Genomic DNA, 27,240 nt, shown 5'->3' on the forward strand with positions numbered 1-27,240 from the left:
AAACAGCAGGTGTGTTTGGGAGAGAGAATCCATCTGGTGGCCAAAGGGTCCTGGTTATAGGGACAATCGGCAGTGTCACCCAGAGCCTTGGCCTTCAACAGGCTCACCCTGGGAGGGGGAGGACTTGGATGTTCAGAGTGATTTCTAGCAGGGTGGTGGTGGGAGCTCAGTCTGGGGCCGGGGGGCTCAGCCAAGGTCTGGGGTCTGGGCTCCGCTGGAGCTGAGGCTTAAGCAGGATCAGGACCCAGCCAGAGGTGGGGGTGTCTCTGTCCATTCAGGCTGACATAAAAAATATAGACTGAGCGGATTATAAACAACACTCATTTCTCACGGTTCTGGAGGCCGAAAGCTGAAGATCAAGATGCTGGCAGATCTAGTGTCTGGTGAGAACCCGCTTCCTGATTCATAGATGATCCTCTTCTAGCTGTGTCCTCATGGTGGGGGTAGTGAGGGAGCTCTCTGGGTCCCTTTGAAAGTGTTAGTCACTCCGACATGTCTGACTCTTTGCAACCCCATGGACTGTAGCCCACCAGGCTCCTCTACCCATGGGATTCTCCAGGCAAGAATACTGGAATGGGTAACCATTCCCTTCTCCAGGGGATCTTCCTGACCCAGGGATCAAACCTGGGTCTCCCACGTTGCAGGCAGATTTCTTACCTTCTGAACCACCCGGAAAGCCCCATTATAAGGGCACTAATCCCATTCGTGAGGGCTCCACCACATGACCTGATTGCCTCCCAAAGACCTTTAATACCATCCACACGAAGGGTTAGATTTCAACATCGTAATTTTGTTGGGGGCAGTACACAGACATTAAGTTCATCATAGGGGCTCAGTGCTCTCTTTCTGCCCCATCATCACCCCATGACCCTCGAACCCCATGACTCTCCTCTGTCCCTCTGTGATCCTCCAGCTGCCTCCCCCACGAAGGCCCCCTGGAGCAGGCCTCCCCTGCTCCCCTCTCACAGCACCTTTGTTTATCTCTGCAGACGCTGCCCCGTCTGACACTTGGCTCGAGGCCTCTCTGTGAGGGACCCCGGGGGCTATCCCCCCCTCCAGGGTGGAGGTCGGAGGTCGAAGGTTGCAGGTCACGGCTGAGCATGGCGCCTGCCTGGGGCCATGGTGTGGCGTCTGTGATCAGACCTGTGGGCCTCCTCGTGGTCCTGTTGGTCGGAGGCTGTGCCGCAGAAGGTAAGTGCGGGCATCTGAGTTTGCATGTACGCATGTGAACACGTGTCCCCACCTCTCTCTGGGGGCCCATGGTTTTGCCAAGCAGAGCCTTTGTGCTCTGTGAACGAGGCCAAGTAGAATGCTTGCTTTGTGCTGGGTCCTGTGAGATGCAGAGGCAGCTTGCAAGGATGGTATTAAAAAGCAGTCATAGTAACAGGGGTGACCATGTGGGTTTCTGAAGCATCGACTCTGCACCCAGACCAGTGCTAAGTGCAGACTTTATCTGCCTCTTCTCCCTCCACCTCACAGAATCCAGCTAGTTTCATTACGATCCCATTTTTGCATCAGAGAAACCAAGGCTTAGAGGAGGAGGCAGGGACTTACTTGAAGTCACTTCTGAAGAAGCCACAGAGTTCACTTTCCCTTGCCACAAGTAGAAACACCAGTGACCAGTTGGTTGACACACAGGCAATCAAACCTTCCCAGGAGGAGCCAGGGGAGGCTTCTTGGGAGAGAGGACATTGGAGCTGGGGTTTTGTGGGTGTGTAGGAGTTTGCCTATAGAAAGGGCATTATTGGTCAAAGTGTTATCACATGGAAAGGCCTGGAGTTTAAAAAAAAAAGTTTCATATAGTTTGGCGATGGGCAAGGCTGTGTTTGTGGAAGTAATGTGGGAAGGATGAGGGTTGGTCCTGAGCCCAATGCCAAGGTCTGTCTCACAACTAAGGGCCTAGAGGAGTGTCATTAAGGGTCTGTCTCACCACTAAGGGCCTAGAGGAGTGTTATTCAGGCCCATGGGGACATTAAGTGTCAAGTCAGCAGAAAAACTGGGATCTGGTATTAGGCTGGATTTGAATCCTGACTTTGCTGTCAACCTCCTGTGTAACTTGGGGCCAATAAGTCAGCCTCTCTCAGTGGCTGTTTCCACCACGATTGAATGAGACTCAGCATCATCCACTTCGCAGCATTCCCAGGACATAGACATGCCATAACCCCCGCATGCTGCCTACACATAGTATGCCTGCAATCCTGGGTTATCACTAGCATGATAATTATTGCACCTGGATGAGGACACCGGAGACATACACACCTGCTTTGTACATTTGTGCTTTTTCTTATTTTCATATTGTTTTACAATAAATGCCTAACCCATTCAGATCAACCACCACCATCTGATGAGATGGATGCTTTTTCCCTATCCCCATTGTACAGATAGGGAAGCTGAGGCACAGTGAGGTTACATTACAGCCAGGAAGCAGCCTGCCTGGTGCCAGAGCCCAGGTTCCTACCCATCACCCCACATTGCCTCTGGGTCAGCGGCCAGACATAACTGGGCCATGATCTGGCCAGTCACCTTCTAGGGCCTATGTCTTCTGGGCTACATTCCTCATAGTGGGAATGGCAGGCTGAGGGTACTGAGCATTTTTAGTTAACTCAGGGTCTCCGCTGCCCTTGGTACTGCTTACATCAGGGCCAGAGCATTCTCTGGGGGAAGGGTGTCCTGGGCATTGTGGGATGTGGAGCACCCCTGGCCCCATCTTCTTGATGGCACCCCCACACATGAGAACCACTAATTTAACATACACTAGTGGAATAAGACATAAATCTGTGACTTTGACATCTTGCCACTGACAATTACCAACCTCAGGCTGAGATTGTTCCCATTTACAGATGAGGAAACTGAGGCCGCAGTGTCTATGGTGAGGAGGGGGGTGGAAATCACAGTCTGGAGACTCTCCTGATCCGGGTTCAAATCCTGGCTCTGTCGTTGGACTATGGCTGCTTCTGTGCTCTCATTCATTCGGTGGGTTTTTAATAAGCACCTACTGTGTGCCAGGCACTGGTTTAGACCTAGGGGACAAACCAGATATCCCACCCCCTTTTGGAGCTGATCATCTCAGGAGGGAGAGACCCCAAGTGTGCAGGATTGTAGACACACCCAGGAGCAAGACAAACAGAAGGGGAGATGAGCTTGTGAGTGGAGGGTTGGGGGCTGCATTTTAAATGGGTGAGAGGGTGTTATGCTGCACCAAGAAGATGGCATCTGAACAGAGTCCTAAAGGAGCTGAGGAGAGTGCCCCATTCATGTTGGGAGAGTGTGGAAAGTGTCCTGGGCAGAGGACATAGCCTGTGCAAAGGCCCTGGAGCAGGACCCTGCCTGGTGTGTTGGAGGAACTGAGGAGGCCTGTGTCTGGAGCAGAGTGAGTGAAGGGGAGAACAAGGAGGCGTGGGGCAGGTTGTGCAGGGTCTCGCAGGCTACTGGAAGACATGAATTTTTGCTCCCTGGGAGATGGGAGATGGGAGACCCAGAGGGCCGTGGGCAGAATGAGTGGGCAAGACCTGACTCAGATACTCACAGGTCCCCTCTGGCTGCTAAGGGAGGACAGACGGAGGTGGGGTGAGGGAACCAGAGCAGCGGGTGAACCACGCAGGGAGAGTGACCCAGGGTATCAGCACCAGGCATGTAGCCAAGCTACTTCAGTGGCTGCTCCCTCAGTGAGTCCTGCACTTACTGATTATTTATATTTATTTATTTGGCTATGCAGCATGTGGGGTCTTAGTTTCCTGACTGAGGATCGAACCCATGCCCCCTGCACTGAAAGTGTGGAGTCTTAACCACTGGACCGCCAGAGAAGTCCCTGCAGTTGTTATTACTATATCCCTATAGGTATTGGTAGTGGCCTAGACTGAAACCCAGGTCTCCATCTCCAAAGCTGGGGCATCTTGACCGTAAGAGGTGGTCTGTTCAGCAGGAGCCCTGACACCTGGGTAGTCAGCGGAGGGGCTGTGGGCACCGTGATTGGCATTGCCAGCATCAAGGAGTAGCCCAGGTCCTCAGGGAGCCACTCTGGTGGGGGCTGTCAGCGGGAGAGAGCCCAGGCAGGCAGCTGGGATGTCCACCACCCACCACCAAGAGGAGCGGTTTCTGCCCCAGAAACAGCTCTTGGTCCTGTGGGACCTTCGCAGAACGCTGTGTGGCTGGCCCAGACTGGATTGGAAGGGACGGGAGGATGGGTGGGTCTCTACCTCTGGCACCAGATTTTCCTCTGCAGAATCTGAAATGGAAAAACAGAAATCGAGCCAAGCCCTTCCCAACCCCCCAGTGGTGTTGGCATCACCACTCTGAACCTCAGTCTCTTCATCTAAGAAATGGGAACACCCAGGGTGCTCTCTGTCACCAAAAACCCACAATCCTGTGTATCAAGTGTACAGCGTGCAGGGCTTTGGGAACCAAATGGGACCAGGTTGGAATCTTAGCTCTTGCCCATCACAAGCTGGGTGAGCAGGGGCCAGTCAATCACCCTCTCTGAGCCTCGGAATAGAGCTGGTGTGAGAACAGGCCCAGCACAAAAGGAACGCTTGCTTGCCATAAGCTGCAGCCATATCCCAGTGTCTTTCTTGTGTCTGGAGCCCCTTTGCCAAGAAGAGGAGGGGAGGGTTGTCCAAATAAGGGACTTTAAGTATCCACAAGAATTAGTCTAATGGGAGATGCAGCAGGCGGAGAAAGCTTTTCTGGGCTGGCTGGGCTCCCAGAACTGCCTGGACGTAGGCTGAGAGGTGTCTGCCCTGAAGAGAGGGGGAGCCAGGGAGTGAGTGGGCAGCTTCATTACTCAGTATTTGGCAAACATCAGGGTTCCAGTGCTTCCCAGGTGGCGCTAGTGGTAAAGAACCCACCTGTCAATGCAAAAGACGTAGGAGATATGAGTTTGATCCCTGAGTGGGGAAGGTCCCCTGGAGGAGGGCATGGCAACCCACTCTAGTATTCTTGCCTGGGAAATCCCATGGACAGAGGAGCCTAGTGGGCTACAGTCCATAGGGTTGAAAGGAGTCAGACATGACTGAAGCAACTTAGCACGCACGCATGCACACGGTTCAAAGCCCCAGTTTTTCAAGGGTCACCGGGCTCAGAGAGGTGGTATGAGGGAGTCCCCGGGAGTGGGGTCCATTTCACACACAGTCTGCCAGGTGGCACGGAACCAAGTATTTCAGCCCAGTGTGATCAAGGCTGTGATGGAGGGGGGCACCCAGAGAAGGATGGGGACAGAGGCGGTCCTGACCCAGCCAGTGGTAATCCAAGAAGGCTCCCTGGGGGAGGTGCTGGCCAAGCAGAGGTTGAAGCTGCCAGATGCAAGGAGGAGGAAGGACAGTGCAGGCTCCCGTCGAGTCTCGTTCCCTGGATTGGAGGGTCCTTGGGGTGTGTCCCCGGCCCCGAGTGGTAAACAGGCAGCTGGATGCTTTTCCCTCCCTGCAGCTGGCTTCTGCCCTTCCTTCCAGCAGCTCCCGAGGGAGGGCTTTTCCCAAAAGCAAGATTCCTGACCCAACTGCAGTGACTTTCCCCCCTGACCTTGGCTGGGGACACATATGGCCCCAGTTACCGTTCCAGGAGGAGGGGCAGGCCCAGCCCGGGGCTACTTAGCATGGAGCAGCAAAAACATGTCAGTCAGGCTCTGGGCCTGGAGGGGTGAGAGGAGCAGAAGATGCGGGCTTTGGGTCAGAGACCCAGGTTCAAAGCCCGGTGCTGTCATGTCTGAGCTGTGTGAACTCACACAAGCTTGTTAACCTCCCTCAAGCTGCACGGTCCTCTCTGTGTAATGGGATGAACAGTCACCTCCTCAGTAGACTACACAGGAGCTGAAGGAGGCCACACATGCCTGCATACAGTGGGTCTACTGATTTTCCAGAGAGATGACCAGTGTAGACTCACAAGGTCATATCAATGGGAGCACAGCCTGAAATGAGGGAGGTGAGGCCAGTCAAGCCACGGGAATAGGGACTCTGTATTTTGTTCAAGGCCCGGCCTGAGTCACAGATGGTAGAAATTGGGGTTTGTGGCATCCAGATTTGGAACCTGAGGTCTTTTTGAACTTCTCAGCACTCCGAGTAGCCAAAATTTTCTAGATGAACCTATGAGGCCCAGTTGTTGCTCAACCTGGAGTTGTTCGTTGTCTGTGCCTCAGATCCCAAGCTTTTACTTAATATATTTCTTCAATCTACTCACCTTTCTATTCAAACCTTACAGAAATAATAATTGCAATTTATCTGCAAATAGTTCTCAGTCTAAAACAGGTACCAGGGTGTAAAGCCTCACTTCCCCTGAGTCTGGCTACTTGCTTTCTCCTCTCAGAGGCAGGTGTTGTTCTATACACACACCCACACACACACACTTAAACACACTTCACCCGTTTTCAGTTTTCTCATCATACAAATAACATTCACTACACATTTTACCCCTCATTTTTTTGTCCATTTTGTAGGGTACCTTACATTCCTTCCCTAGTAGCTCATTACAGAAGTATCCTTGTCCCTTTTTTACAGCCACATAGTATTCCACTTCATGGGTGGCCGTATTCATTTAATAATCCCCTTTTGTTGGATAATGGGTTGTTCCCTTCAGGACCTTCTAAGCATGTTTCAGCCCTTAAGTCAGTTGGCAAAACTCTCAGAAACAACTGAATTCATTTTATGGGCTATCTTGTAGCTTTACTGTGGCTGGAAATCCAGGATCCCTTTGGGCGATTCAAGGTTACTGTGAAAAGTCCATAAAAAAAGAGAACAATGTTAATAGCTCTCACCAGGTGCTATAGCCTGAGTGAGGCCCAGACTTGAAGCTGTCTAGGTATAAAAGACATCCTAACTCCCACTTGAGACTTACCTGGGGAGATTTTAGCACATCACATCATCATGAGGGACAGAGGATGTGGGGACAGGGCCAGCCCCATTCAAATCCCTGCTCAGCCCCTGGCTGGCTGTGTGTCCAAGCAGATGGCTTGCTTCACTTTTCCTGTGTGTGAAATAAGGATTATGGTGGCTCTGCCCACCCAGCGCTATCATAAGAAGTTTTTTTTGAAGGGGGCTATACTGCACAGCATGTGGGATACTAGTTCCCTAATCAGGGATCAAACCCACACCCCCTGCATTGGAAGCTTGGAGTCTTAACCACTAGACCATCAGGGAAATCCCTGCCAGAAGAACTGGATGTTTCTGAGTGTACACCATCTGCATACAATAGGTGCTCAATAAGCACTTGCTCTAGTGGCTGGCAGCATCCAGTCACCTGTTCTGAGCTTCGGCCTCCTTCTCTAACCCTTCGTGTTTGGACACCTCCCATGGATGAAGAGGCTGGGGCCTTGGGTTCAAGCGCTGGTTCTGACCTCGGATCCCTTGGTTACCCCCCCGCTTCCCTGTTCAGTGCCTCAGTTTCCCCACATGTGCCATCGGGGGATTAGACCATGTTATCTCTTCCCAAGCCATTTTAGGACCAAGGACCTTCCAGGGTTTGGCTGGTCACCACTGAGGGCTGAATTTGGGGACCCTAGAGTCTCGGGGGTCTCCCCTCGCACCTTCCTTTGTGGCACTTCATCTGAGTGGGTGTGCCCACATGAGGCTGTGTGCATGTGTGAGTGTGTGTGGCTGTTGTAACCAGAAGCGGGGAGGTGGGGGTGCTGGGCAGGCCCCGGGGTACCCATGGAGGGCGAGCAGTGGCACATTTCTCCTTCCTCCTCTCCAGCCCTCATGTCGGGCCCACGTGGTACCTCTGTGGCCAGGCAGGCTGGAGGGCACATTTACATGGCTGCATGGGGTCCTGGTCACATGCCCAGGCCCACCAGAGCCCCTCTTCCTCTTCTCTCCCCAGAGCCCCCCAGGTTCATCAAAGAACCCAAGGACCAGATCGGTGTGTCAGGGGGCGTGGCCTCCTTTGTGTGTCAGGCCACGGGTGATCCCAAGCCACGGGTGACCTGGAACAAGAAGGGCAAGAAGGTCAATTCACAGCGCTTTGAGGTGAGTGGCCAGAGAAGGGAGGGGAGACAGCCCAGGGCCAGTCCCACCCCCCGCCAGGGGGCCATGGCCGCTCAGCCACAGAAGCCGTCCCAGGAACATTCCCACATGGAGCTGGCTCCCTCTCCCATCTGGGACCCTTCTCTTCTTCCACCACCTCCGTGGCAGGTGCACCCTGACACGTGCTCCATGAGGGCCCTGCCAGGCTCACTTGTTCTGCCACCTTTGTGCTGTGTGGCCTCAAGCAATGCCCTCCCTCTCTGGACCTTTATCTCATAGAAGGGAATTCGCAACCCTATGCCCATGTCTGTGGTCAGACATACACGTTTCCACATCCAGCATGCCTTTGCATGCCTGTCCCCAGACTTATGTGTGTGTCTCATGAACCCATGTATGCACAACACCCTTTACTCGTACAGACCCAGTTTTCTGCCTCCAGTATCTATACAGGGCCTATACACACGTGTGTATAGCCCCCAGTTCCTCTCTTGATCACCCCTGGGACTCCGGCCTCACCCTGACCTTTCTCCCCTCCCCACGACAGACGATCGAGTTCGATGGGAGTGCAGGGGCTGTGCTGAGGATCCAGCCACTCCGGACACCCCGAGATGAGAATGTGTATGAGTGTGTGGCCCAGAACTCAGTCGGGGAGATCACCGTCCACGCCAAGCTCACTGTCCTCCGAGGTACTGGGCTCCCCAGGGTGTGTGGAGGAGGCCCTGGGGCCTGGTTTTGGGGACAGATACCAAAGGAATCCATGAAAGTCTTGCTTTGGATTTTCACTTTTGGGGGACTTTGATCTCCTTTTTTTAGCCCATAATACCACTGGGTCTTAGAGCCTTCTGGTAGGAATTTATTGAGCCTTTGCAGAAAAGAAGAGCAGCCTGTTAAGGGACTAGCACAAAAGGTGCATCCAGCTCAAACTGAGAATTCATTTGTTCATGTAATTAAAATGTTTGTGGATTAGAACAGCTTCAGGTTCAGCTGGATCCAGGAACTCATACCATGTTCTCAAGGTTCATCTTCTGACTCTGGGTGTCCTCTTCCCTATCAACTGTATTCTCAGTGAGATCTCCGCATTAGCTCCAGACTCAGGGGCCTGTATACAGAAGAGAGGACTAAGTGACCCAGGACTGTTCATTGACCCACTTGGGTCAGATGACTATCCCTGAGCTTTTCACCGTGGATGGAGGAAGAAATACTCTGATTGGCAGAGTTTTCCCTGAAGTCAAGGGTGGGTCAGCCCATGTAGACAGGGTCAATAAGGGGTGGTCTCCCCAAAGAAACAAAGGAGAAATAGCAGCTGGCTAGGCAGAAGCAGCTGACCACACGTCCCCACACATCCCATGGGTCCTTCCTGTGGACTGCCTGCTGGCCTCGGTGGGCTGGGGCACCAGGAAATGGCTTCCTTGTTGTGATACAGCATCATTCAAACAGTCTTGCTGCAAACCCGCCTCCCACCTGCCCACCAGCTGCTCCCGACTGCCTTCTCCCTTGCAAGGTGATTAATTTAACCTAGGGGCCTGCAACTTGAGTTCACATCCTGGCACTGCCATTCTGTAGCTTTGTGACCTTGGGCAAGTTAATGAACCTCTCTGAGCTGCAGTTCCCTCACCTCCAAAGTGGGATAATAATGATGTTCACCACAGGAGATTGTTACACGAACCACAGAAGTGGACAAAACAAGTCAGGGACCAACAGGATGCTGTGGGGGGAACAAGTATTTGGTTGGTGCTGCCTATCTGATATTGCCATCGTTGTTGTTGTGCTGGTTGTGACAGGACAGCTGCCATCATCAGCCATTGTGCAGCTGTCGGGTGGGTTCTGCCTGTCAGCTGCAGCACCACCCTAACCTTCTCTGATCTCTAAGTGTAAGCCACCTGGGACTTCTCTGGCAGTCTAGTGGTTAAGACTTTGCCCTTCAGCTGTAGGGGGCACAGGTTCGATTCCTGGTCAGGGAACTAAGATCCTGGTATGCCACGTGGCCCAAAGGAAAAAAAGTACAAGTCACTGCCAGCCATTAGGGGGCAAGTGGTCCCCACATGTGGCTCCCAGGTTGGGAGTCACCCAGTGTCCTCCCTGGCAGCTTGGAGCCCCGGGAGGAGCCGTCATATTGGCCACAGGGCCACTTGATCCCAGACCCTGGTGTGTGCCTGCCCTCATCTGTTACCGCCTGGAAATTCCTAGTAATTTTCAAACAAGGGGCCCCATAGTTTCATTGTGTGTAGGGCCTGGAGCGGGTCCTGCTAGGGGATGGAGGAAGGAGGAGGGGAGGGGAGGAGTCCGCCTGCCCCAGCCCGCCCCGCCTCTTCCCAGCAGATATTTTTGCCCTGACCTTTCCCCGGGCACAGACGCAACAGCCCGGCTCCCGCTGTACACACACCGCCTGCCCCCCCCCCCCGCCGTCCTCTCCCCCCACCGTGCCAGCCTCCATTGTAAGCGCTCAGAGAGTTAAAAGGACACGCTGTGAATCTATTAACTGCCCAGTCTCTGGGAGTCTGGGAAAGACACATCTCCGCTCCCTGCCCCCCATCTAGGCCCTCAGCATCTCTGTTCTCAGGCCTCCTCAACAGACGTGGTGCTTGGGCTGGGCGCTCAGCCCAGAGCGTTTGACCTGGAGGCCTGTCTCCCTGCCTCCTCTGAGCCCCAGGGACCCCCCCAGCTGAGCGGGAAGGTCTGAGCTGCTGGGCCCAGCCCTCCCCCCCACCTCTCTTCCCCCACTGCCGTCTGATTGTGGATGCTGCGCACGCCTCTCACGCTGTTGTTTTAATTAAACTCCGAGGAATCCAGCACAATGTGGTACTCGATGAACATTTTTGTTTAATTAGGAGCTCTTGGTAACGTCAGGCGGCCGCAGCCTACCCCCTACCCTGGCTGGCTGCCGCCCACAGGCACGCACGCCCCTCCCCCGCGGGGCTGCACGCACCCAGGAAGTGCTCACGTGTGGACACATGTGGGATTTGGGTGAGCACACATGCACACCCGTGTGCGCACACGCAGGAAACGTCGGCACCGAGGGACCCTGGCAGCCCCAGCCTCCAGCATGTCTAGGCCAGCTTTGAGCACCTAGAATTGAGGCCCGGTTATCCTGGCCCGAACCTCCAGTGACGTCATCCGTAGCCAATCAGGACCGTGCAGCGAGGTGGTCCAGGCCTCGGGGCCCAGGAAGAACGAACTGGGTGTGAAGCAGCTCAGCCAGGATCCAGCCCCTCTGACCCGACAAGTCCAGGCCCGGCTTGGGGGTTCTGCAGTCACTGGCCCCATCCAGCTTCCTCTAGATTTAGCCCAGCCTGGATTCGAATTCCAGCCTTGCTGCGACTGGACTGTATGACTCAGGGCAGGTATGCCCTGTGTTTGAACCTCGGCTTCCCCCTCTGTGAAATGGATCCCTTCTCAGAGGCGGATACAGGAAATTACCTAACATCACCTGGTACATAGTTAGTGCTCAGGATTTGGGACTCAGGCTGTTTTCCTCTATGAAGTGACTCCTGCCTGGACAGGAACCACAGCTCTGTTTAACTGCAGACATGGGGTGATGGTGTCCCTACCCACCTCTTCCTCACCCAGTCTCGGCTTCCTGCACCCTCCGAGTACTTGGGTCTCTATTCTCTCCCCACATGGTGTCTTCTTGCCTACCTCTTCCCCAGTCCCCTGTCCATCCCCCAATAGCCCCGCCATGCCTTGTTTCCCTCCAGGGCATCTGTAATCAAATATGTGAGTGTTATTTCCTTTTTACGCAAATAGCAGCTTTGTCTATACCAGGAAGTGGCAAGCTTCTCCTGTAAAATGCCAGAGAGTAAATATTTTTGACCCTGCAGGCCAGAGAGTCTTTGTTGCAACTTCTCAGTTCAGGCCAGCTGCTAGGGATGATGAGGAAACCAGTGGGTGTGGCTGTGTGCCAATAAAACTTTATCAACAAAAACAAGCAGGGGGCCAGACTTGGCTCAAGGGCCATAGTTTTCAATCCTTGGTCTATACATCTTTCACTTTGTCCAGTTAGCAGTACATCTGGAACTTTGCTCTGAATCTGTAAGGTGATTCCTTCTGCTGTTTTGGGGACCTGCCCTGTGGATGGCCCGGCCTGTGTATAATAAATCTCTGTTGACAGACGTTTAGATCATTGCCAGCCTTTTGCTGTTAGTGTTGGCACCTTGGGAATACCTCTGTCTTCCTCCTTGGTGTATAGGCTCAGGGGTCTCAGGTGGATGATCCCAAGTCACCCCCACCCCTGGTTCCACTGGACCAGCACACATTCCTGCCTGCCACAGACAAGCAGGCCTGTGTCTTCTGTCTTATCAGCCCTGTGTCCAGTCACTTTCTTGTCACTTGTCACTATATCACTTGTTCATTGGGGTGGGACGGAGACTGTGTTAGTTTGCTAGGGCTGCTCTAACGAAGTACCACCATCTGGGCGGCTTATGTCACACGTTTTTGTTCATAGTCCTGGAGGCTAGAGGTCCGAGATCAATGTGTCAGCAGGATTGGTTCCTTCTGAGGCCTCTCTCCTTGGCTCAAAGACAGCCGTCTTCTCCTCCGTCTTTATATGATCTCTGCTCTGTGTGTGCATGGGTTTTAATCTCCTCTTCTTAGGAGGACACCAGTCCTGTTGGATTAGGGTCGTACTAGTACCGCCTTTGATTTAATGATCTCTGTAAATGCCTTATCTCTAAATATAGTCTAATTCTGAGGTCCTGGGGTTAGGGTTTCAACCTATGAATTGTTGTTCAGTCGCTAAGTGGTATCTGACTCTTGGCGACGCCATGGACTGCAGCATGCCAGGCTTCCCTGTCCTTTACCAACTCCCGGAGCTTGCTCAAACTCATGTCCATTGAGTCGGTGATGCCATCCAGCCTATTCATAGGGTTTCAACCTGTGAATGCGGGTGGGGTGCATTTCAGCCCGTAACAAGGGGATGGTGGCTGTTTTAACTGTAGCTGAGGAGGTATGACCCACTCCAGGGAACCCTTTGTCCATTGGATGCTAGGCCAGACTGGAGCTGCGGTGTTAGGGATCAGAGCAAAAGGAACCAGGAGTCCAGGTGCTGGAGGGGGGAAGGCAAAGTGTACAGGAGGGGGCAGGACCTGCCAATAGGCCCTGAAGCCGCGTCCCCCCTCCCTGGTGCCAACTCCAGCTGAGTGAGGCCATGGAGCCCATGGTGTGACATGCAGATTACACAAACAGAGGCCACCCGGCTTGTCACCTCGGTTGTGTTAGTTTCAGGTGGCTCAGCGGTAAAGAATTCTCCTGCCAACACAGGAGGCACAGGTTCAATCTCTGGGTCGGGAAGATCCCCTGGAGGAGGGTATGGCAACCCATTCCAGTATTCTTGCCTGGAGAATCCCATGAATGGAGGAGCCTAGCGGGCTACAGTCCATGGGGTTACAAAGAGTCAGACATGACTAAACACTCATGCACACTAAAAACCAGCAAAGTGAATCTGTTATACAAATACATATATATACTCTTTTTCAGATTCTTTCCCCATATAGGTCATTATAGAGTATTGAGTAGAGTTCCCTGTACTATCCAGTAGGTCCTTATTTGTTATCTGTTTTATATGTAGTAGTGTGTATATGTCAACCACATTCTTATCTATCACTAGAATGTGGGGACCAAGTCTGCAGGGAGAGGTATTTTCTCCCCCCCACTGCCTTTATCTGGAGGCTAGCCAGTGAATAGGGAGACCGAGGCCAGGAGGCATGCCTCTCACAGGTTGGCAGTAACTGAGGCTGAGTCGTTAGCTCATTTATTGAGCACCTACTGTGTGCCAGGACCTACATGGGGCGGTAAGGACACTGCAAAGACACAGATGCATTGTGATCTATGGGGTTTGATGTTTGGATGTTCTTGAGTACGGGAGGGTTTTACTTTTTATTATTAGTTTTTGACCGCACTGCCAGCATGTGGGATCTTAGTTCCCCGACCAGGGATGGAACCCACACCCCTTGTAGTGGAAGCGCAGAGCCTTAACCTCTGGACCACTGGGGGATTTCCCAGGGTGTTTATAACTTGGGACTGCGAGCTTTGCCCAAGGTGATGTGGATGCATCACCAAGGAGTGATGCTGGAGGGGGCCTGACGGCTTTGGGGGACCAAGGTGGCTGGCGTGGCTGGATGGAGAGAGTGAAAAGAGTGAGGCTGGCCCAAGATGGGGCTGCCAAGGCCACTGGGGGCCAGTGCCAGGCAAGGAGCCTGGGTTCCTCCGGAGGGTGGAGGGGACTACAGCGGGGCGGGTGGCACGGGGTGGTGTGGCCCTGTTTACATTTCGAAAAGCTCCCTTGGGCTGCTGTGAAGTAACCCAAGGGCTCTGTAACCTCAGCACTGCTGACATGAGGGCCGTTCTGGGCACTGTGGGGGGTTGAGCAGCATCCCTGGCCCCCACCCACTTGATGCTGAGAGTGACAACCATGGACATCCCCAGATGTGGCCCAGTGTCCCCTGGGGGGCAGGATCGGCCCAGATCAGAGACACTAGTCTAGCCTGATGTCCTCGCAACAGTTACCACAGTTTCCCGCAGACAGAGGAGGAAACAGGCTACAGGAGATCACCCAGCCAGGCAAGGGCTGCCCCCAGGGCCCATCCCCAAGCCCCACCCTGGAGGGACAGCTGTGCAATAACTGGATCTCTGCTGTTTTCCCTATCACCTGCCCCCCCCAGAGGACCAGCTGCCCCCTGGTTTCCCCAACATCGACATGGGCCCCCAGCTGAAGGTGGTGGAGCGGACACGGACGGCCACAATGCTCTGTGCTGCCAGTGGTAACCCCGACCCTGAGATCACCTGGTTCAAGGACTTCCTGCCCGTGGACCCCAGTGCCAGCAATGGGCGCATCAAGCAGCTGCGATCGGGTGAGCGCAGGGGGCCAGAAGGATGTGGGAGCCGCAGAGGGTGGCAGGGGGAGAGCAGCATCTCAGGGCCCGAGCCCTGGGGACTGAAGGAGGACAGAAAGGCAGAGCTGATGTGCAGCCGTGGAGGGGAGAAAGGGTGTCTTTGGAGCCGCATCAGTGGGGATGTAATAAGGTGGAGACTGACAGGGGTAATGGGGAGCTATGGTGGGTGCTAGGGGGCAAGTTCTTCAGTGCCTGAGTGGAGCCATAGCTGACTCAGATATGCACAATGATGGGGTCTGCTGAGGCCGTTGGGGTAGAGTGTCCCCAGTACCCAAGCAGTGGGGTCCTAATGGGGTACAGAGAGTTGCAGGTAATGGAAAGCCGGAGGAGGATAGGTATCTCCTGTGCCCCCACATTGGGGGCACAGTGGGGGACAGACAGGCAGAGGTGATGGGGAACTGTGGAGGGTGTTGAAGGAAGGCATTCAGCATTTGAGCACTGGCTGTATAACAGGGCATGGCCGAGGTACTGGGGAGCCATGGAAGCTGACAGGGGGAGAGTGTGTTCTGAGCTGAAACAGTGGACTTGTCCTGTGAGGATGTAATGAGGTCCAGACAGGTAGGAGCAGAGAGGAGCATAAAGCAAAGGCTAGAGTGTTTCCAGTGCTGAAGCAGTGAGCATCTCCAGAGGAGATAAGGGCATAGACAGGGAGTGTAATGGGGAGCCATAGAGGGCTGCAAGGAGAGAGCATCTCCAAGACAGGCAGTAAGGATGTGATGGGGCACTAGTAGTTGGTCCACCCAGGCTAAGGGGGCCTTGGGACAGAGCACAGGGCCTGGGCCACCTTGGGGCTGGGCACTTTTACAATTGTGTCTCAGCACAGCAGTCCCATGCCCCTGTCTGTGAGTCCATCTGTCTGGGGAGCTCTGTGTGCATTGTATCTGTTGTCACACTGCTTCACGAACCTCTGTGTGTGTGTGTGTCCAGGCTCCCCATGTGTCCTGACTTAACATGTAGGCCATGCCATCGGCACACAGGTTGCCCTCCCCCTCCCAGAGCAAAATTTGTCCACGTGCATCTCAGCCAAACGTGTGTCTGTGTGATAGTCCCTCCCATGTGCACGTCTCAGGCTGGTCCTTGTGTACACAGACATGAGCGTGGTCAGGATGTGCCCCCAGGCACTCCTGCGTGCTTTGTCTGTTCTGAAGACATGTGTGGGTGTACCCCCTTTTTCCCTTTCACTTTTCTCTGAGGGCCCTCACCCTGGAGCCAATCTTGCCTGAAAGCCTCTCCATCATTCTCAGCGTACCTCCCCCGCCACTCACTGCCCAGCCTCATCTTCTGAGGAGTCCTGCTTGCCCATTTCCTACTTTCTGCTCCCCTCGACAAAGACCCAAAACCTGAAAAGGGGCAGATGTTAAGCCCAGAATTTCTTCTGTGGAGAGACGCGGACCTTGCCCTGGGAGAGACGTAGCCTTCCCGGTGCCGACCTGTCTGAGGATATTTGCAGCTTGGGGGGTTCAGCTGGAGGAGTGGTGGCAGCCTTGGGAACCCAGTTGCTTCTCTGCTGCTTTCCACCATTGTCACACCATATAATGAAATGATTGAGTGTGGACCCAGGTGCCTGGTCACTTGGGCATGTCCTCCTCTCTGGGTCTCAGTGTCGTCATGAAACAAGGCCCCTGTCAGGGGCCCCTGACAGGCTGCTTGGCCCTACCAGGAGCTCAGTGAACATCGGCTGCTTTAAAAATCATAATCAAGGAACTTGCCCGGTGATCCAGTGGTTAAGACTCTGAGCTTCTACTGCAGGGGACACAAGTTTGATCCCTGGTCGGGGAACTAAGATCCCACAAGCCACGTGGCGCAGCCAAAAAAAAAAACATTGTGATCAATCTAATTATTATTCCAACATCCCCTCCCATCCCCAGAGGATAGAGGCATCTGTATAACCACCCGTTAACATTCCTGTTCTCTTTTCTTGTCCCTCTGTTGTAAACGTTCAGAAACCTTTGGTAAGTTTAATTTCTTCACCATGTCAACGACTAACGCCCCCCTCCGTGTCCCCTACCCCACCCCCTCCCCCAAACTAACGGCCACCGTGACAGTAACTGTGACCCACTCCACGTGGCATGTCTACTAACGTCTCCCCACCCCCACCCCCCCAGCCACCTGGCCCTCCCCATCTGGGCACCAGGGGGCTGCAGAGAGAAGAGCCTAAAAGGAAAAGAGGAAAAAAAAGACAAGACCACAAGGGACTTACAGGAGCTTCATACATAACATACCCACCCCCATCCCCCTTGCCAGCCCCTTCTGGGCCTTGACGCTGCTGGAAAATGTGAAGCTACAGAAATTTAGGGGCTAGATGTAGGGGGAATGTTCGGTCTGGGCTAGTACTGGGTGCATCTTTTTCTCTTTTCCTAGCATCCAACCTGAAGCCCCTGAATCCAACTGCTGGGCTAATTCTTACTAAGATGAGAATGACTGATATTGACTGACAATAGTAACTTCTCATCTTCCTCAGAGTAGAAGGCAAACCAACCTTTAATACCCTCTCTCCATGTGTGATCTTCCTCTCAATATAGTGACCATGGCCTATTATGGCCATCTTGGGAAGTTCTGTCCTTCACTCTCTGGGTTCTGTCACCATAATCTTAGTGAAACAGCCTGAGCAGGAGCTGACCTAGATTCCCACTGACCCAAATTTTTGCTCTCCGAAGTACAGCCTCAGGCAAATTCCCCTTCCTCCTTCTCTCCCCTCCTCCCTCTGTATGAAGAGGGGGAGTGGCCCCATTAGATTGGTGATTTTCTAAGAGATAATATAGGACCCTCCTAAAAGTTCTAGAAGGGCCCCAGGCTGGGAGGCCGAAGAGCTGGGTTCAAGGCCCACCCTTGCCTCTGTCTCATGGCGGGACAATTCTTGGATCCTGTGGGCCTCAGTTTGCCCCTCTGCAAAATGGATTGGGGCCAGATGGAGAGGGATGTGTTTTCTCTGCTATGGCATTGAGAGTTATCAGCTGTCATCAGCACAGAGAAAGAGAGGGGGCCCATATCACTCCTGAGGATGCAAAATTCTAACCGGGGGCCACCATGTCTGGTTTCCTGAGCTGTCCCAGCCCCCAGAATCCATAGAGACACATAGTCCTTTTCCTCTTTTCCTTTTGGAAATTAGAGAGGCTGCAAGGCCTTCCTTCTTCCCTCCATCCCCTTTCACCACCCTCCCCTGCCCCTCCTACTTAGCCTGTCTGTAACATCTTCCCTTTGCTTTATTAATGCCCAGCCCTGGGGCACTAACCCCTCTCCCCAGCCTATTTCTAACAAGATTCCCAAGACTCCCATTGTTCCCTGTCCCTCTCGAGAAGGAATCTAGGAGGGGAGGTCATGGACCTCCCTCCCTCGGCCCGGAAGGAAGGCAGCTGACAGTGCCAGGCCAGGCCAGGCCATGGATCTCCCTGAGGCAGAGCCACGCCCCTCCGGCCAGTCCACAGGGGCTTCTAGACTCAGCCCCTCCTTCCCCAAGAGATTCCCGCCTTCTATGGGAAGCCCTCCTGATTGGCAAGCCCTTAGTGCCCATCCTCCTCCTGGGAGCCTTGCCTCGCCTTCCTAGACAGGGCCCGCAGGGTCCATAGACCCAGGGCTGCCTCCTTCGGCCCCCTCCCAGTCCTGGGGGCAGAGTGGACAGGCCTGGCAGGTGGCCCGGCCCCGCCTCCCTGGGGCCCCGCGGCCCCCCAGGACTGCCTTCTGACATTCACCTGACTCTCTCTGCTTCCCTTACAGAAAGCACTCCGATCCGAGGTAAGAGGCTCTTTCCTCACCCACCCACCCACCCACCCACTCACGGTCTCTCTCACTGCCCGCCCAGCCCCCCAGGCTCCACAGGGGGCTGCCCCAGGCCCCCCTCCACATGTCTCCTCCTCACCCTGCCCGGTGTCCATACAGTCTCTGTGTCTGTGTCACCGTCTGTGACTGGGGGCTGAGTGAGGCCATGTTGGCCCCTCAGGTCATCTGGCCATAGGGGGTTATGTCCTCCGAAAGGTGCAGTGCCTCCCATGCCCACCCAGAGCGCCGATGACTGCTCTGTATGCAGCCCTCATCCATCTCTAGCCTTGGTTTTCACATCTATACAATGGGTGTGTAGAGGAGGGCCTTCCAGCTGTGAAGCTTTGATCTGGGTGATGCAGTAGGGGTCCAGCTCTCTGAAGGAGCAGAGAGTCTCAAAGGCAGCCCCATGGAGCTGCCCCAAAGAATAGACTAGAACAGGCCTGGGTGGGAGCCCTAGGGAAGAGTCCAAGTCTAGTGCTGACTTTGCCATGAATTGCTGTGTGACCTGGAGCAGGTTCCATGCCCTCTCTGGGCCCCCATAGTGGTATCTGCTTGCCTGCTTTCCTGGAGCCTTGAGGTTGGTAGGAAGTGTTATGTAGGGACAGAACCCTAATCCACAGCCCCTAGAGAGAACTTCCCCATCTGTGGGTTCCCCCCACTTGTGTGGGACAACCACAAACAAAGCTGAGAAGGGGGGTTTATTTGGGACCATGGACTGGATTTTTGGGTTCCGGGTGCCAGGGACTCTAATCAAAACCTGTGATCAGAAAAAGAAAAAAAAAAAAAGTTAAAAAAAACAAAAATCAACCACCTGTGATTGATATTGGAGATATTCCCTCATCTTCATGTTACTCATAAGCAACAAGTTACAGGGTCCAGGCCTGTGATTCTAACAAACTTACAGATAGTCACACAGTTTAATTAACTTATGAAAATGTAAACTTTGGTCCAGGCCTTTGGTTTCAAACATACTGTGGAAATCTCTGCCTCATTTTTATTTGTTCATATGTGCTCAAGAATTTAATCAAGGCCCATGATTTCAAACATACTTAGAGATGTTCATTGGACTTCATTTACTTGTGGAAATGAAGATTTCTCCCAGACCTGTGATTTCAGATAACTTTGGGGAAATCTTGGCCACATTTTCATTTGCCCAGGGAGACTGTAGTGTCCATGGCCTTGTGCTTTCAAACACTGTCAAGATTCATTCATTTTCACATGTTCATGGGAAGTGAAGTCTTTCATCTGGACCTGATTTCAGACATATGATTTCAGACATATAGAAGGAGGTAATCTGCCCTAGTTTCATTTACTTGTGGGCACCAAGACCCTTTATTTGGGCTTGTGATTTTAAATATGCTTAAGATGGAACTTCTCTGTTGGTCCAGTGGTTAAGACTTCACCTTCCAATGCAGGGGGTGTGGGTCTGATCCCTGGTTGGGGAGCTACAATCCCACATGCCTCATGGCCAAAAAACTAAAACAGAAACAATATTGTAACAAATTCAATAAAGACTTTAAAAATGGTCCACATTAAAAAAAAAAAAAAAACTTTAAAAAATCTGGTTAAGAAAATTGACCACTTCAAATTCTTTGACTCATGACCAACAAATTCTTTAATCCAGTTTTATGATTTCAAACACACTGGAGGCATTTCATCCTCAACTTTACTTGTGCAGATTAGAGGTTTTCCTTTAGACCTCTGATTTCAAACACTTGAAAATTCTCCCCGTTAACCTCTGAGCACCGTGGACTTGGGTCTCTGTCTATGATTGCAAACACACTTAGAAAATTAATTTACTTGTGGATCCTGAATCTAGGGCCGTGGTTTTGAAACAGGTCCATGAATTCAGACTGATTGACATAGATGACTGTAAGTCTCTGGGGAAATTCATTCTTCAGTTCATTTCAGGTACAGAAAGCTTGGATCCAGCCCTTTGATTTCAAACTTACTTGGTGTATTGCGTTGGCCAAAAAGTTTGCTCCGGTTTTCCTATTACATTGTATGGAAAAAGTCCAAACGAACTTTTTGGCCAGCTCAATATATCACTCTCAGCATCCTTTGCTTTCGCTCTCGTGGAGAGGGTAACCCAGTTCTGAAATCTAAACACCCTTGAAGAAATTAACCCTGTCTCTGTTCACAAGCACCCTGGGCTTCGAGGCCTGTGATTCCAAACATACTTGAAGAACCCAGATCCACGGTTACTTACACACTGGTTGAAATGAACAAGCGACCACCAGCTCCCAAATTGGCACCTTGTTTTTTTTTAATTTTATTTTGTACTGGAGTATAGCAGATTAACAGTGTTAATGGTTCCAGGTGGACAGCAAAGGGACTCACCCATATACATATACATGTATCCATTCTCCCCCAAACTTCCTCCCAGGCTTGGCACATCATTGGAGGTGACCACTTCAGTGTCAGGGGCTTTGGAGCAGTTGCTGTGGGTTGGGACCGCCAACCTGCCCTCCACTTCCCCCTGGCGAGCATCATTTGGTACTTTGCTAAATGCACCTCAGTTGGCACACATTCCCCTCATCCCCCAGCTTTGTCCTTCAACGTGGCAGTCATTCACAAGGTCCCAGCTGAGGGTGGAGGATTGGCCAGGCATGCGGTGTGTTCAGGACGGGCCAGAATTGGGGTGGGGAAAGGCAGGTAGCCAGGGAGGCCCTGACCCAGCAGGGGCTTCTAGGGTGACTTAACTTTTCTGTCTGCCTCTCTGGCCCAGCCCAACCAAGAGACAGGCCGGACGGGACTCTGGGATAGCCCTCCCACCATTCCCTCAAGCCAGGGTCCCCCCTGATGGGCCAGGCCTTGTCCCCTTTTCCCACAGGAGCCCTGCAGATCGAGAGCAGCGAGGAGACCGACCAGGGCAAGTATGAGTGCGTGGCCACCAACAGCGCCGGTGTGCGTTACTCCTCACCCGCCAACCTCTATGTGCGAGGTAGGGCCCCCCGCCCCACCAGTCCCCCTTCCTCCTCGGGCTCACAGCCTCCGGGCTCCCCTGTCCCCTGCAGACCCCAGCAGGCAGGCCCACCCTGGGTGGTGGCTGTGGGACCTTGGGCGAGGCGGTGTCCCTCTCTGGACCTCAGTTTCCTTGCCTGTAAAATAGGGGCAGCTTCAATTCCCCACCCCGGTGCCTGGTGACGGCTGTCCCATGAGCTGCAGGACATTGGGGTGGGGGCAGCAGGAGGGAATGGGGCAGGGCCGGAAGGAGGGGGTCTCTCGTGGGCCTACAGGGCCGGGGGAGCCTGCAGGCCTCTGCCCCACCCTGCCCACCCGCCCGCCTATCCGAGTCGGCTTCTGTGGTGTGTCGTGCGGTGCTTCCCTTGCTGTGTGCTCGCTTCGCTTCTCCAGACTCGTGGCCTCGTACCCGCTTCACCGCCCCGCCCTCCAGTGCCCTCAATCTGAGAGGTGGGGAGGGGTCTTCAAGGCTGCCCCTGCCGGCCCCACAGCCTCAGTTGTCCCCAGAGCCTGGTGCTCTCCTGGTCACCCTCAGAGGAGGATTCCTGTAGGCAGGTGTCCCAGGGTTTGGGCTGAGGCTTGTCAGTTTCCCACTTGGTCACGCCTGGAAGCACGGGGGTCCCTGCCCCGGCACCACCAACCCCCCCAACCCAAGGAGGGCCTGGGAGTAGCCCTTCGGTGTCTCCTCGAAGGTGCCGAGTGGGGGTGCTACCCCTGCTCCTAGATGCCTCTGTGGACCCCCATCTCATCTCTGGGTTGGTTCTCTTCCGTCCTTTTGGAAATACTCATTTGCTGCCTCCTCTATCTCCTGTGTCCCCGTGGCTGTTTCTGGTCAGATCTGTGGTGGAAACAGCTTCTACCTGCCAGGAAATGGGGTCTCGTTCATCCCCCGGGGCTGCCCCCGGTTGGCTCCATATCCTTTATCCCAAGCCACCCTTCTTTGGACCTCCCTTCCCCGCTTTGACACACCAGGCCCCTCACCGTTCTCCACCTGGGAGGCCATGCAGCTCCTCCCTCACTGGGAGACCCTCAGGCCCTCAGTTCCCCCCCCCACCAGACACAGCCCCCACCAGCCCTGAAGCAGCACCTTGGCCGCCCTTGGGTTCTGCATCTCGCCTCTGAGGAGAAGGTGGCATGGAGGGTGGGGCTGGGGACCCAGGGGCATGGGTGGACAGGGGCCACATCTCCGGTCTGCTGCCGTGGCACCTCTGGTGAGTTATAGTGCGTCCACGACTCCAATTAACTGGTCTTTGTCTAACCTGCTTTATTTCTCTGCAAACACCTGGGAAGGGGGTTTGTAAGTCTGGCAGGGCTCAAGGAGGACAGTATGGGGCAGGGTGGGGGCGGGCCCTCTAAACAGGGTGCAGCCAGGGAGGGGGGCCAGCCTTCTGTGTCCTCAGTGCCCCTCCCCCTGGAGGGGTGGTCCTTTCTTTAGGGGATCCAGCCTCCCATCCTTTGCCTGGGCCTCAGACGCTCCAAAATTGAATTAAAAAAAAAAAATCGTGGAAGGCAAATGTAGATCGTGTGTATGTCAAGGAAAGACGAAAAGGTCGTTGCTGTTCTTTTTGTTTTTTAATTTTAATTTTTTTTTTTGGTTTAAAGAAAAAAATCAACAAACTATTGCAGCTTTTAGCCTTGGGAAGTCCTCTTTTTACTCTCTGTATCTCCCCTATTTTTTCTCTTCTCCCCATGTCATTGTGTTCTGCATCAAACCCCCTTTACATCCCTCAGAGCTTCGAGAAGGTTGGTGTGTTTTTTTCTTTTTTACTTTCTTTACCCACATTTTTACATTCTGAAAGTCACACACACACACACACACACACACGCACGCGCGAAACGCACACAGACAGGAACACGGACACACGCAGACATGCACACAGAAAATGATAGAAAAATGAACTTAAAAAAACAATGACAGAATGTGAATAATGAGCTGAAAGCCAACAAAACAAAACAAAAAACCTCCAAGCGAGAGCAAAAAAAAAACCCAGAAAGACACGAAAATCTCAGCCGCGCCCAGCCCGGCCTAGGGCCGGCCGCACACATGCGATGCTTGCATTGTGGTCGCCTATATGCATCCTTTGGTAATGTTGTTGCTAAGTTTTTTGCACTCCTCGTCGTCATGGTAACTTGGGCCTGATGCATGCTGGGAGAATGTAAAAATTTCTCTGCATGCCACTCTTGTCGATTCGGTTTGGTGAATTCCCAACGCCTTCTGTTGGAGTGTTTCTCGTCTTCCGTTTTTCTCCTTTGGTTTCCTACGTTTGTTTTTTTTTCCTTTCTTTCTTCTTTTTATTTAATTATTAATTTTTGGTTTCGTTTTGGGGGAAAAAACCGATCGGTTCGTTTTTTTTTCCCCCTCCCAGCCCCTTTACCCCGCTCCCTCCCCCATCATAGCGTTTGGTCTTTGGGTCTGTCTTGTGTTTCCGTGCTCTTTGGTTTCAATTTCTTGGGCTGAGCTGTTGTGTGGTTGTTTTCCAAACGCATTGTGATTTAAAAGCCAGTGTTCCTGTCCCAGCTACCATCCAGGAGGGCGGAAAGGGTCCCACAGCTGGGATGCTAGGGCAGAAAGTGACCACCCGGGCTCAAGGGCACAAAGGAGGTGGCTTAGACAGATGGTGGGAGGTCAGAGCTTGGGTGAGGTCTGTGAGGAGAGAAGCCCAGTTTGTCTGACCTGACTGGCCAGTTACCTCTCTTATGCAGAGCTGATGCCTCAGCGCTTCAGGGCGGCCATGTTGGAAGGGAGCTTAAGCAGGCACATTCCCTTCCTTCTGCCTCAGCATGAGACCACCTCCCACCCTCCCAGACAACCCAGAAACAGGCATTGGAAGCACAGCTGAATGGACAGCTGGCATGTTGAGTTCTTGTTCAATAGAGCAACATGTCTAAACATGAGAAGTGGCCACCTATAAATGGACCATCCTCCCAAAATGATGCATGCTTGGCACATAGTCAGTGCTCAGAATGATAGCTGTTGTGATGACTTTTTGCATCCTTACTGGGTACCAATATGGATCCACCCCTCGGAAAATGTAGCATGATAGACTTTGGCCAACTATTTGGCCAGTCATTCTGCCCTAGTGCTATGCCTCTGCCTCATAGATGATGTTGGCTGCTTCCCCCACCACCTCCCAGACTCTCAGCCTAGTCACAGGCATCTTTTGTCCAGCAATGCAGCATGGTCACTTTCTGAGTACCTAAGCATCAGAACTGTGGAATTCTAGAGAAAACCCTGGGGAACTTTGGGCACAGCCCCTTCCTCCCTCTCTCTGCCTCCCCATCTCTCCCTCTGCCTCTCTCTCTCTCTCTCAGCTCTCCTTCTGTCTGTTTCTCTCACTTTTGAAACCTTTGGAGACACTCGCTCCCATCTCCTCTTCCCTCCCTGAGGAAAGGCAAGCCTTTGAGAGCACCATTCTAACCCCAAATAGAAAACAAGCCCCCTATAAAATACCTATTTAGATTTATAGCCACTAGCTCCCAGCTGACTACCCAACATAGATGACAGTTGAGAGCTGAGACTAGCCTGTTCGGGGTAACCTTTTCCTCTCACTTGTCCCTCACCTGCCTTCTCTAAACTCCCAATGATTAAGTTCAGGGCCGAGTTGGCAAGAAGATTTTAGATGCAATAATAGGGGATTTATTTTTCCTGTGTCCTTTTGAATCCAGAGTAAGAGCTGCCAGGCAGAACTCTCCAAAAGGTGGAGGAAAGAGATCTCTCAGCTCCTTTATGAAAGCTGGGTCGCAGTGAATTGAAACTGAGAGGTGGCTGAGGGTCTCTGAAGACCACTTGGACATTGGGGGCAGTATAGACTAGACTGGTGGTGAGAGCACAGACTTTCGATTTGAGGAGACTCAGATTCAAGTCCTGCCTCTGCCCCTCCTTGGCTGTATGACCTTGGGCTGGTCACTTGGTTGCTTGGAGTCCCTATTTTCTCATCTGAACAGTAGGAAGAAGCATCAGTATGCCAAGCTCACAGAATAGTTGGGAGGAGTCCATGGAGAAAATTAATATTCGTCTGTCTGGTGCCCTGTGTTGTGTGTGGCACGTAAGAAATCATAAGGGAGATTGTTGTAAAAATAGGGAAATAGAGTTCAAATAAATGGTCTGGGCAGGTCATTTCCCTTTGGGGGCCTCAGTTTCCCCATCATTTATTTCACAGATATGCTGTTTGAATAAGATGGCTTACGGGAAACTGCTTTGGGAAGAATTGGAGGGCAAAAGTTAATTCATTTGCTCAGAGCTCAAGCTTTGCTAATGCTTTTCAGAGCTCAGCCCATGGTCTCATTTTTTCCTGGCTCCAACCTGAATCCCATGAGATCAGTGGTCTCCCCAGATCCACATCTTTCCTCTTACTCCCTGTCACTCCCACAGGAAGTTCTGTGGCCAGAGTGTCAGAAGGGGGCAAAAAAAAAAAAAAATGGAGGGAGTGCCAGTGACCCAGTTTGGGTGTTAGGCTACCCTTGCAGATATATACCAGCTCAGAAGAAGAGAAGAGCCACCTAGCATGTTCTGCCCTGAAAGCTATAAGCATTTACAGTGTTGCCAGAGCAACCAGTCCTGGGAATTAGTTGCAAGGAATCCCCACTTTCAACCTAACTCTTCCTTCAATTCATAGTCTCCAGCTTCTCCTGACCCTGGGTAATCCAGGGGGTGGAGTATTCAGATTTACCCTTCTCCTGAAGTCAGTTGCTGAGATTCAAAGGACCCAAAGTCAAAGCCAGGTCCATTTTTTAAAATGCAGCTGGCAGCTCTAATCCCAGAACTTCCCTAAGGAAGATGTAGCTCAGAATTACGTTCTCCCTGGCTGTAAATTTTCTTTAAAATCATCGGCCTTTAAGGTATGAATGAGTGGCTGAAGATGGTGTCTTTACCATTTGGTCTAGCAACATAGCATAATTAACCCTGGTGCACAGGACCCAGTGAAATGGTGTGCCACCCACCTGATGACACAGCGAGATGCTAGAGCTAGAGACGTGGGAGAGAACCTTCCACCTTCAAGGGACTTAGGATGTTGTCAGGATTTTAGAAGGAGCCTGATGGGGATAATTTAATGCTAATTCTCAAATGCTGAACTAAGAGATAGGGACTCAGTATCTGATGCCAGAGGGAGCTCTAGATTGCCCCAGTTTCCAGGTGTTCTTCAGAACCCTTTATCTGCAACCCATCCCCAGGCCCCTTCAGATCAGTTCACAACATGGCATTTTGTGGGGCAAAATGTTTTTAAAATTAAATCTCTGCCACCCAAGCCGTATAATTGGTAGATATGATCACCAGGTGTTCCCTTTTCCCCCCTGGCAGCCTCCAGACAGGAGTAGATAGATTTTGAGCCTGGAATCATCCCTCCCCATGACCTCCTGTATCTCCACAAAGACTACTACTGGGGGATGTTGGCAAGCTCCTCCAGTTCCTGCTGGTCACACCTGGCCATGCCCTCCCACCTCATCCTCCACCCCCCAAAGTCCCTGACATGACCTTGGTGGTAGGCAGCGGCAGATCAGAACCCAGCCCTTCTCCTCATCCCACTGTCACCCCGAGGGGAGAGGGGCTACAGGGGTGGGGAGGCAGGCTTCTCTGTTCGGGCATGGTGGATGGGGGCGGGGGTGGGGCCGTTCCGCAGGAACACTGAGCTCTAGACACCCCTCGCCTGCTGCCTGCCTCACACCCTTTGCATTGCTGTTTCCTC

At 52.8% G+C, this 27,240-nt stretch overlaps 1 protein-coding gene across 7 annotated transcripts in view; it reads left to right on the forward strand.

Annotated features, from left to right (window-relative positions):
- Nucleotides 1-27,240, forward strand: part of PTPRS (protein tyrosine phosphatase receptor type S) — a 110,156-nt gene that overhangs the window by 43,327 nt on the left and 39,589 nt on the right. For 5 of the 7 annotated variants that reach the window (XM_081499616.1, XM_081499617.1, XM_081499622.1 and 2 more), the window contains exons 2-6: nucleotides 990-1,191; nucleotides 7,804-7,949; nucleotides 8,491-8,632; nucleotides 14,603-14,791; nucleotides 21,426-21,536. In XM_081499616.1, coding sequence (XP_081355742.1) covers nucleotides 1,101-1,191; nucleotides 7,804-7,949; nucleotides 8,491-8,632; nucleotides 14,603-14,791; nucleotides 21,426-21,536 — 679 coding nt within the window. In that variant the 5' untranslated portion in view covers nucleotides 990-1,100. Of the gene's footprint in view, nucleotides 1-270; nucleotides 384-989; nucleotides 1,192-7,803; nucleotides 7,950-8,490; nucleotides 8,633-14,602; nucleotides 14,792-16,776; nucleotides 16,786-18,547; nucleotides 18,566-21,425; nucleotides 21,537-23,287; nucleotides 23,300-27,240 lie in introns of those variants that run through there. The other 2 variants (XM_081499620.1, XM_081499619.1) reach the window with 2 other exon arrangements.

This window comes from Giraffa tippelskirchi, chromosome 6, assembly GCF_054371585.1.
Source record: "Giraffa tippelskirchi isolate mGirTip1 chromosome 6, T2T-mGirTip1v1.2.pri, whole genome shotgun sequence".
Classification (NCBI taxonomy): domain Eukaryota; kingdom Metazoa; phylum Chordata; class Mammalia; order Artiodactyla; family Giraffidae; genus Giraffa; species Giraffa tippelskirchi.